The 11,316-nt window shown below is 46.3% G+C and overlaps 1 protein-coding gene across 1 annotated transcript in view; it reads left to right on the forward strand.

The window, feature by feature from the left end:
* Positions 1-11,090, forward strand: part of POFUT1 (protein O-fucosyltransferase 1) — a 23,534-nt gene extending 12,444 nt beyond the window's left edge. The window contains exons 5-7 of the mRNA XM_003788084.3: positions 4,589-4,781; positions 6,324-6,566; positions 9,246-11,090. Coding sequence (XP_003788132.1) covers positions 4,589-4,781; positions 6,324-6,566; positions 9,246-9,434 — 625 coding nt within the window. The 3' untranslated portion in view covers positions 9,435-11,090. The remainder of the gene's footprint in view (positions 1-4,588; positions 4,782-6,323; positions 6,567-9,245) is intronic.
* The last annotated feature ends 226 nt before the right edge of the window (positions 11,091-11,316 follow it).

Consider the following 11,316-nt stretch of genomic DNA (forward strand, 5'->3'; position numbering starts at 1 on the left):
TGGCCTTTTTTTTTTTTTTTTTGAGACAGAGTCTCACTTTATTGCCCTTGGTAGAGTGCTTTGACATAGCTCACAGCAACCTCAAACTCTTGGGCTCAAATAATTCTCTTGCCTCAGCCTCCCAGGTAGCTGGGATTACAGGTGCCTGCCACCACACCCAACTAGGTCTTTTTTTTTTTTTAGAGACAGAGTCTCACTTTGTCACCCTCGGTAGAATGCTGCAGCATCACAGCTCACAGCAACCTCCAGCTCTTGGGCTTAGGTGATTCTCCTGCATCAGCCTCCCAAGTAGCTGGGACTATAGGCACCCACCACAACGTCCGGCTATTTTTTTGTTGCAGTTTGGCCAGGGCAGGTTTTGAACCCACCACCCTCGGTATATGGGGCCGGCACCCTACTCACTAAGCCACAGGCGCTGCCCTGGTTTTCTGTTTTTTTTTTTACAGACAGGGATCTCATTCTTACTCGGGCTGCTCTTGAACTACTGAGCTCAAGCAGTGCATCTGCCTCAGCCTCCCGTAGTGCTAGGATTAAAGGCGCGAGCCATGGCTCCTGGCCTCCAGCCCTCTTTTAGTTGTTTTACAGTATACCCTAACTTCGTCTTGATTATGGTCACTGTGTTGTGCTATCAAATATTGTTCATTCTAACTATAAACTATATTTTTGTACCCATTAACCAGCCCCACTTTATCACTTCCGCTACCCTTCCCAGCCTCTGGTAACCATCACTCTCTGTGTCCATGGGATCAGTTGTTTTTAATATTTAGCTCCCATACATGAGTGGGAAAATGCAAGATTGGTCTTTCTGTGCTTGACTTATTTCATTTAACACAGTTAACGTCCAGTTCCATCCATGTTGTTACGAACAGTAGGATTTCATTCTTTTTATGGCTGTTTAATATTCCATCGTGTGTATGTACCTCACTTTCTTTATCCATTCATTTGTTAATGGACACTTAGGTTAATTCCAAATATTGTGAATAGTGCTGCAGCAATCACAGGAGTGCAGATATCTTTTCAGTATGCTGAATACCCTTCTTTTGGATAATACCTCTTACTTTTCTTTTAAAATCCTGTGAGAGAGCATCTGAAAGGCGCTTAGCTGAAAACCTGGCCCATAGTAGGTGCTCAGATTTTAGTTTCTTCCTTCTCTAACCCCTGACCCTCCTGATCTGATTTTTCTGATGAGATTTTCATATTCCTCTTATTCATTCATTCTAAAAATATTTATTGCACCTACTATATGTTAAGACCCACACTAGGGGCTGGGAATCAGAAGAATAAGCCACAGCTTTTGAGGTTCTCCTTGACTGGGGTACGGTAGACAGGAGTGAGAACACAGGTTCTAGAGCATAATGCCTAGACTCAAGTCCCAGCTTCACTAATTCCTAGCTGTGTGACCTTGCACGTTACTTAACATCTCTGTGCTTCAGTTTCCTCATCTGCAAAATAAGAATAATAGTGATACTTACCTCAAGAGCTCTTATGGAAATCAATTGAGTTAATATATGTAAAGCAACTGGGAGTATCACCTGTCATGTAATAAGGCTCAATGAACAATTTACATGTACATACACAAGAACAGAGTATTAGCGTCGAACAAGATGAGTGTCACACATGCCAGGCCAGCAAGGAACATTTGCTTGCTGGTTCCTTGGCACAGGCGGAAATAATGGCAAATAGGCTGGTAGGGTCCCTGCCCTCATCGGCTGACAGTCCCATGAGCAGGGAAAATGGCTGCAGAGCACAACCGTGTGCAGAGGGCAACAAAGGAGAAGTGAAACCGGGAGCCCTCCCCAAGAAGCCCAGGCTTGGGAGTGGCAACCAGTCTTGGAGGTTTGGAAGGTGTTTGCTGAGCCAGATGTCTGCGGTGGGTGGGAAAATGCGTGGCGTGTCTGTTGCAGCACTGCTGTGTGGAGGAGAGAGGGGAACAACCCCATCATCCCACAAGAGGGAATAGACAGGTGAATTGTGGTTTATTCACAAATCTCTAAAACATAAAGTTGAATTTTTAAAAAGTTGACCTAGGTTACCTGCAAGATGATGATGATGATGATGACCAGAATTTGCTGAAAGTTTTCTATGTGCCAAGCACTGGTCTAAATGCTTTGCTTTTATTAATCCATTAATCCTCTCAATAGCCCCATGAATGGGCATGGCTGTTTAAATCATTTAACTATGTACATGTATATCAAAACATACTGCATTTCTTAAATATATACAATTTTAAAAAAATATCACAGCTAGGACTTTGTTGTTGATATATTTCACCTATCTTATTGAGATTATCTCAGTTTTACTTGTACTTCTTTATCTGTGTGTGTGTGTGTGTGTTAGTGTGTTTGTATTCGTATTTAGTTCTGTGCACTGTTTTTTTTCTATTTTTTTTTATTAATTGATAGCTGTATACATTTATGCATGCATGGGGTACAGTGTAGTGTTTTCATATACAATTTGAAATACTTTCATCAAGCTGGTTCACATAGAGTTCTGTGCACTGTTGTCAGGTGTGGGTTCAAGTATCTACCACCACAGTATCCCAGTTAAGAACAGTTCCATTATCACAAGGATCTTTGTGTTACCAGTTTGTAAGCACACCTAAACACATTCATGCACTCATTCCTAACCCCTGGCCACTACTGATCTCTTCTCCATTTCTGTACTATTCTTCATTTTTTCATTTCAAAAATGTTGCTATAGAAAAAGAATCATAGGGGTGCTTATAATCCCAGCACTTTGGGCAGCCAATGTGAGCGGATCACCTAAGCTCACAAGTTCGAGACCAGCCTGAGGTAGAGAGAGAGACCCCATTTCTAAAAATAGCCAGGCGTTGTGGCAGGCACCTATTGTCCCAGCTACTTGGGAGGTTGAGGCAAGAGAATCACTTGAGCCCAAGAGTTAGAGATTGCTGTGAGCTATAACGCTGGGGCACTCTATAAGGGGCAACAAAGTGAGACTGTCTCAAAAGAAAGAAAAAAAAAAAGAAATGGAATCCTACAGTACGTAAACTTTTAGGATTGGCATTTTTCACTCAGGATTATTGCCTTGAGATATATCTAAGTTGTTGCCTGTGTTGATAGCTTATTCCTTTTTATGCACTCACACTCCATGGTGTGAATGCACCACAGTTTGTTTAACCATTTATTTGCTGAGCAGCATCTGCACTGTATCCAGTTTGGGGATATCATGTTTTTGTAATTTTGGTTTGTGTTTGTTTGTTTTTGAGATAAGAATTTCACTCTATTATCCGAGTAGAGTGATGTGGTGTCATTGCCTACAGCAACCTTAAATTCTTGGGCTGAAGCGATCCTCTTGCCTCAGTCTCCCAAGTAGCTAGGACTATAGGCTCCCACGACAATGCCTGGCTAGTTTTTCTATTTTTAGTAGAGATGGGATCTTGCTCTTGCTTAGGCTCGTCTCAAACTCCTGAGCTCAAGCAATCAACCTGCCTCAGCTGCCCAGGAATACAGGCGTGAGCCATCATGCCTGGCCCAGTTTGGGGCTATTATGAATAAAGCTACCACAAACATTTATGCAGAAGTTTGTGTATAAATCTAAGTTTTCATTTCTCTGGGATGAATGCCCAAGAGTACAATTACTGTGTCAAATGGTAATTGCATGCCTAGTTTTATAAGAACCTAACTGCCAAACTGTTTTCCGGAATGGCTGTGCCTATTTCATAATTTTAAGAAAAGGGTCTTGACTGGCAGAGGGCAAGTTTTCCAGGTAGAGGGAAGAAGTATGTAGAGATCTGGAGTTTGCAATGCAAATTGCAAGTTTATGGAACAGCAAGATGTGTCATGTTGCTGAAATGTAGTCTGGGGTTAGCTGAAGAGGGAACATAGGTTTGTTCCTCATTCATTCAGTTAACAAATATTTACTGAGCTGTTATGCGTACTAGATATTATTCTAGGCACACTGGAGGTGCTGCCTTCAGAGGCCTGAGTCCCACAGAAAAGACAAATATGAAATGATTGCAAGGTGGATGGTGTACTAAGGGGGAAGGAGATTCTTGGGAAGGGCATCTGCAGACCTCTGGTATATTCTGTGGGGCACAGACTATGCCTGTCTCATTCTCCCCTAGGCCCTAGCACATAGTAGGCAATCAGTAAATATTTGCTAGATATTGAATGAATGATCCAATCCGGGGTACACAGTCTCTGTGAGTGTGACCCAGCTGTCGGCTTTGTAAGCAGTTGCACGTCCCAGTCCTGCCATATGGGTAAAAGGGCAGAGGCTTGGTCCAGACACCCCACCCTGGAGTGAATTACTACACCACAGATTGGAAGCCAGCATGACATACAAAAGGTTGGAATGCTCTACTGTAAATTTTTAATTGTTAAACAAGCAAAAAGGGTTGTAAATTCCAGGTGGCGGGACAGTATTGCTTATTGTGCCTGTTGCCGCCACCAAGGTTTCTTATCAACCCGTTGGTATTTCACAACCTCTTGTGCTTCTTGCATATTACAGGGGCCCCTCTGCAGGGTCTCTAGGGCATGGTGCAACACCCTCCTTTTTCCGTGGGGGTAGCAGCCAGGCTGCCTGTACACCCTCTGCCTGACTTCCCCTCATTCCCTCTCATGCCTAGATTTTCTCCAAAGGAACATCCAGTGCTTGCTCTGCCAGGGGCCCCAGCCCAGTTCCCTGTCCTGGAGGAACACAGGCCCCTCCAGAAGTACATGGTATGGTCGGACGAGATGGTGAAGACGGGAGAGGCTGAGATCCGTGCCCACCTCATCCGGCCCTACGTAGGCATTCATCTGCGCATTGGCTCCGACTGGGTAACTTCCCCCTTCCTCTCACTGGTTGACTCAGACATGCCCTGAGCAGAGCCCGTGCCTGGAGGGATTGGCCCCCAAGTCCCAGCCAAAGCAAAGGATCTGACTTGGCCTCGTCTGTCAAACCAAAAAGAGGCCCAGGAGTCTCTGTCCCAGCTCAGTATTTAGCTAGTGGACTCCCTGTTGAAAAACAAACTATAGAGATTGGGTGCAGCTCCCAAGAAGTGAAGATGTCATCTCCCCGGAATTTAGAGGCTGTTAAATGTGCAGATGCCTCATCAGATGGAGTTTTCACCTCTGTGGGAAAATGGCAGAACCAATAGAGGCAGTCTCCTTAATTCACCTAAGAAGATACATAGATGTTAGAGAAGTACATTGTTAAAAACTTGAAAAATAACTGAAATTAAAATTCACTCACAGTCAATGAGGTAATTGCACTTTTACCCACTAACCTCTATCCCTTTCCTCCTTCCACAAATAAAAGGAGCCAGGTCCAGTTTTGTGAGTGGTTTCAGCCAAAACATTGAAGGAGTAGTTAGTTCCCATCTATACTTTCCTAGAGCATCAAGACATATAAGATGCTGTTTCTTATAGCACTGGCATAATACTAATACCAAACTCGGTAAGATCAACGCAGAAAAGTATGGTCCATTCTCACATAGATGTACAGATCCTAAGTTAAAAAAAAAAATCCAATAACATTTTAAGAATATCTAACACAAGTAAAATCTGTCAGCTTGGTGCCTATAGCTCAGTGAGTAGGGCGCCAGCCACATACAGCAAGGCTGGCAGGTTCAAGGCCTGATAAACAACAATGACAACTGCAACAAAAAAATAGCTGGGCGTTGTGGCAGGTGCCTGTAGTCCCAGCTACTTGGGAGGCTGAGGCAAGAGAATCGCTTATGCCCAAGTGTTTGAGGTTGCTGTGAGCTGTGATACCATGGCACTCTACCAAAGGTGACATAGTGAGACTGTCTCAAAAAAAACAAAAACAAAAAACAAATAAAATCCATCCCAAGAATATGATAAAATTCACTATTTTAACGCCCAAAGAAGAAAAATTGTATGATCATCTCGTTAGAGACCAGGAAAGCATTTAATAAAAGTCAATACCTATTTCTGATAAAAACTCATAACCAGGAATAGAGTGGACCCAACTTAACTTGATAAAGCCTATCTCTCCGAAACCCACAGCAAATAGTGTACCTCACGGGGAGCTATCAGAAGTGTTCCCATTGAGGGCAGGGATCAGATAAGACAGCTCATTATCACGGCCTCTGTTCACAATTCTGCAGTGGACATCCCAGATAATGTAGTTAGACCAAAGGAAAAAAAAAATGTTTTTTTTCCTAAAAAGCCAGTATCCCAACTACCCGGAAATAACCACTGTTACAATTTTGGTGCATTTCCCTCTTCCCCCAGTGTTTTCTTTCCTTAAACGTAGTCGGTTCCTACAGTACAGCCTGTCTTTTCCCACTTGCCAATTCTTAACTCCTGGGGTTCCAGGGCAGTTACTGAATTTAACCTTATCCTCCCTCTATGTAGAAGAATGCCTGTGCCATGCTGAAGGACGGGACCGCGGGCTCACACTTCATGGCCTCTCCACAGTGTGTGGGCTACAGCCGCAGCACAGCAGCCCCCCTCACCATGACTATGTGCCTGCCAGACCTGAGTGAGATCAGGCGGGCCCTGAAGCTCTGGGTGAGCGCACTGAACGCCCAGTCAGTCTACATCGCCACTGATTCTGAGAGTTATGTGCCCGAGATCCAGCAGCTCTTCACAGGGAAGGTATGCATGGCCCAGGTTGGAATGCAGAGAGAAGGGAGGGAGAGAAGGTGCCCCTACTCCACGCTTCGTGAGTCCCCATCAGCCTTTTGCCTGGACATTTCCTCCATTTCCTCTCCTATTCCTGCCCTTCCTTCACACCCCAGCTAAAACACCTCTGCAGAGTCTTTCCAATTTTCCTCCACTGCTATAGCTCATGTATCCCTCCTGGGAGTTCCACAGCCCTATATCTCTTCTTCTCTTGAGGCACTTTCTAGACTAGAGAGGTTAGTGGAGAAACAGGTCTTATTTCCTCCCATGAATTGGGGCTCCTTGAAGGCAGGATGTGAGACTGAATCACTGTTGCATTCCTTGGTGCCTAGCCTGATGCTTTGAACCCTGGGGGCTATGATCCTGCCTTATCATCACCAGTGTCTAGGACAATAAAGGTGCAAGTAGCAACCCTTGGGGGGAGAGCCAGTGTAGCAGAGGTGCCAAGATCATAGACTCTGGAGTCAGAGAACTTGGCTTCTACTCACTGTACAGCCTTGCAGAAGTTATTTTGACCTCCCTGTGCTTCTGTTTCCTTATCCATAAAATGAGACTGAATAGATCCCGTGTCATAGAGAAGTTGTGAAGATCAGGTATAAAGAAATTAGAACAGTTCCTACTACAAAATAAGTGCTCGATAAAGTTAGATAACATCAACAGTAGACTAGGTGGCTGATGAATAAAGGAAAGGATCTGTTGTGCTTAGTAAATGCTTAAAGAAGCTGTGAATAGTAGGTATTCAGTATGAATAAAAGGTAGAATGTTCTTAGTCAATGCTAACTATATCAGTGAACTGAGTATGTACCAGTAAGATGACTGTGTTAATAGTAAGCATTCAGCAAGACTTGCTTGAATGAGTAAAAACTAAATGCTGTGCAGATTGTAAGAGGCAGGCTTTGGGTGCTGCTGGTTTTAACAGACAGGATCTCACAATATTGTCCAGACTGCTCCCAAACTCCTAGGCTCAAGCACTTCTCTTGCCTCAGCCTCCCAAGTAGCTAGAATTATAAGCGTGTGCCACGACACCTGGCCCAACCCCTGCATTTCATAGTTGAAAAAACCAAGTCTCAAGAAAGGATAGAATTTACCCAAGATGTCCCAGAGCTAATTATAGTGGGCATGACAGAGACAGGGTAAGTTTCAGGGCGTGGGTGGAATTGTTTGGGGGATTTTGGCCATGATTAAACAAACTAACATAATTTCTTTGCCACAGTCCAAATAGCAAGATGATGATTTTTGTTATATCAGTAATCTCTGTCTAACAGCAAAGCACTTTAAGCCCCAGCTGTGCCCACACTGCCCCCCTACACGCTTCTGTATCAAGTCAAAGCATTTGGAGAGTCCCAGGGAGATTTCTGTGAGTTTTTCAGGTCGATGTATTTGTTACGCCTTGAGCCTCTTCTGGCCATCTTCTATTTCCTCTTCCTGTGCCAGTCTTCTCAGCCTCCCCACTCCTCAGCCCCCTTCTCTGTGGGCTCAGGTCCCATCCTACTCCCCAACTAAGCCTCATTCATCCATCAAGCTGGCCCAGTGCTGAGTCAGGATACTGATAAATAAGATGTGGTCCTGCCCTCCAGGGCTCACATTTTAGACCCAGGAAGAGAGACTTTGCAGACAGTTGTAACATGTACCACAACAGAGTGTCAGAAGCATGGTGGGGAGCCAGGCAGTTTCATTCATTCACTCGTCTGCTCAAAGATGTTCACTGGGGCAGGCTTTGTGCTGGGCCTGGCCAGAAGTAGAGAGCAAACCAACACAGCCCCACCTGCAATCAGGTGCAGAAGATAATGCTAATCAGAGAATCACCAAGGAGTGAAAATAATAAATTGAGACATGTCCTCCAAAGTGGAGCAATGAGGTCCTGTGAGAGTGTAGAGCAGAGGACTCTGGCCTACGCCTGGGCCAGGGAGGGCTTCCCAAAGGAGGTGCCACTTAAACTGAGAAATGAAGGATATGTAGGAGTGAACCAGGTAAAAGGAGCTATACTCCCAAACAGAGGGCACAGCATATGCAAAGGTCCTGAACAGGGACCCAAGAGTTGATGGGGTGGTGTGAGAGGAGGTCCAAGTAGGGCCTTGTGGGCCCTGAAGGGCAGTGGGGCAGCAATGTTCAGTTTGAGGACAGGAAGAAGAGGTGTGTGAGTGTCCTTTGCCCATTCCTTTGGTGAGCAGGCCAGGAGAGGCAGTGAGGGAACCAGGAGGAGGCTGGTGTAGTCAATCATGCAAGAGATGGTGGTGGCAGGGCTCAGGGAGTGGCAGTTCCATCAGGCAAAGGTTCACCTTTGGGAAACATCTCCCAGGTAGATTGGACAGGACTTGGAGTTGGGGTATATGGGAGAGGGAGGCATCTAGTGGCCAAACTGCATGGGTGGGGCCCTATTTGGTCTGATCTCCGGTTTGGTGGAGGAAGCCTGTCAAGCTAGGGCTTTTGGAAAATGGTAGAACTTGAGCTGAGCCTTGAAAGTCTGGTCAGGACTTTAATGGGTGGGGAAATGACGTTCCAGGCAAAGGGAACAGCACAAATAAAGGCACAGAGGTGCAGAAGGTGTTTGGAGCAGAGGCTGCTGGAGGTGGGGAAAGGGCGGGGGTGGGCCTGCCACAGCCGGCACCACTTCTCGCCGCTGCATCTTCATCCTCTCCATTCCTCTTGCAGGTGAAGGTGGTGAGCCTGAACCCTGAGGTGGCCCAGGTTGACCTGTACATCCTTGGCCAAGCTGACCACTTTATTGGCAACTGTGTCTCCTCCTTTACTGCCTTTGTAAAGCGGGAGCGGGACCTCCAGGGAAGGTCGTCCTCTTTCTTTGGCATGGACAAGCCCCCTCAGCTTCGAGACGAGTTCTGATCCTGACGGAAGCACATCCCAGTCTGAGCTGGTCCCTCCAGCCAGGCCAGGCAGCCGGAGCTGCTCCCCGGATTATAAGCTCCTCTTCTTACTGCCAGAGATGGAGAAAGTTACCAGGGACTTCCTGGAGGAGGGAGATATTCCTTCCTTCCAGGGCTTAGGACTTCAGAGCTCCAGGAATAAGATTGCTTCCTGCTGTTTATCCTGGGGATTTCTCATCAGCAAAGCATTCCAACCTCTGTCTTCTGGTCTGCCCTGCTCTGGACAGCCTGGGATGCTGAACTCTGTCCAGAGAGATTTTTTTGTATATGTAGATATTTTTATAGTTTTGATACAAGATCATGACTATCCTAGAACTCTCCCTCATTTTTAAAAATCAGTAAAACCCATTACTGTAGGTCCCTGAAGTGACCTTAACTAAATGTGGGGCCAGAGCTAGGGTGGGTCTACTGGCTGCTTTTCTAGGTGTCCCCCAAAGTGGCCTTCAGGACCCATCCCTACTGCCTGGCCAGAGCTGTGGTTGTCCCTCTTCCTAGGCCATTTCTGGGACTTGGGACATGAACACTCTCCTCTGTTGTGAACACTATGCAAGGGAAAGTTATGGATCATGATGCTGTACAGTGCCGAAGGGCCGCTGGGTACCAGTCACACAGCACATTCCCTGCACGGAGCACGTACCATCAAGCAAGATGACAATGGCATTGCTTTCAGAGTCTCTGTTGGTTGGTAGCCACCACAAACCTGGCACCATCAGAGTCACAGAATGCACCACTGGGGATTTGGGCTTGCTGGCCTGTCAGGATCCTTCTGCAGGCTGTCCTCTTCCCTTCCGATCTCTCGCCTCTAGGGGCCTGGTTGGTATCCCAAGCCTTTTCTCTCGCCTGCAGCTGGAGCCCTCAGACCCATATTCTCACAAGGAGGGTGTTTGCAAAGTAGAAGACCACATAGAAGATGCCCAGGAACCACCGGAATTCCCAGTTGGAAGCAACCTTTGCTCCATCCAGTACAATCCCTGCCAATGCTATGAGGCTTAAAGTGTTAGAAGTCAGGAGTTTCTTTGTCTCCCAGATGCTGCAGTTTTAATGATCCATGACTCCTGAGAACTCGTGATTTTTGGACCTTGTGGTTCTAAAATTCCATGTCTGACTCCTGTGGCTCTTTCCCCTGCCATGTGACCTCCCTCAGACTTTGAACCTGGAAAGGTGGCAGAGTCTCTGCTGAGAGCCAGGCCCAGCGCTCCATGCAGGGCTTCTGCCTTAGTGCTTTGTAGGAGCAGGCTGGGTTAGAGGTCAAAGATTGTGGGATTCTAAGGCCCTTAACAAAGTCGGCATTTCTCCTATATAGGAGAAACTGTGTAGAAAGTGCTTTTGCATTTTCCCCTCCTGGGAAGAGTGAAATGTTTTAAATCCTAGGGGGACTCTGAGAGATGATTGACCTGTTTGGACTTGGTGTCAAGCATCATCCAGAGACAGGGCTACAGACAAGGAACCCAGGCACTCCCTGCCTCCATCACCTGATATGAGTGGGTGGCTCACTGGCTGATTTTGTTTCTGAATTCATTTGCTACCCACAGCCTTACTAGGCACACACTTCAGTGTCTGGAGCTCCGGGGAGCCATCCAAATCATCTCTATGAAGCCAGGCATGGTGGCTCATGCCTATAATCCTAGCACTCTAGGAGGCAGAGGTGAGGGGATTGCTTGAGCTCAGGAGTTTGAGACCAGCCTGAGCAAGAGTGAGACCCTGTCTCTACTAAAATAGAAAAATTAGCTGGGCATTTTGGCGGGTTCCTGTAGTCCCAGCTGCTTGGGAAGCTGAGGCATGATGAGCCCTTGAGCCCTAGAGTTTGAGGTTGCTGTGAGCTAGGATGACACCATTGCACT

This window comes from Otolemur garnettii, unplaced genomic scaffold, assembly GCF_000181295.1.
Source record: "Otolemur garnettii isolate 467f Iridium unplaced genomic scaffold, OtoGar3 scaffold00025, whole genome shotgun sequence".
NCBI lineage: Eukaryota > Metazoa > Chordata > Mammalia > Primates > Galagidae > Otolemur > Otolemur garnettii.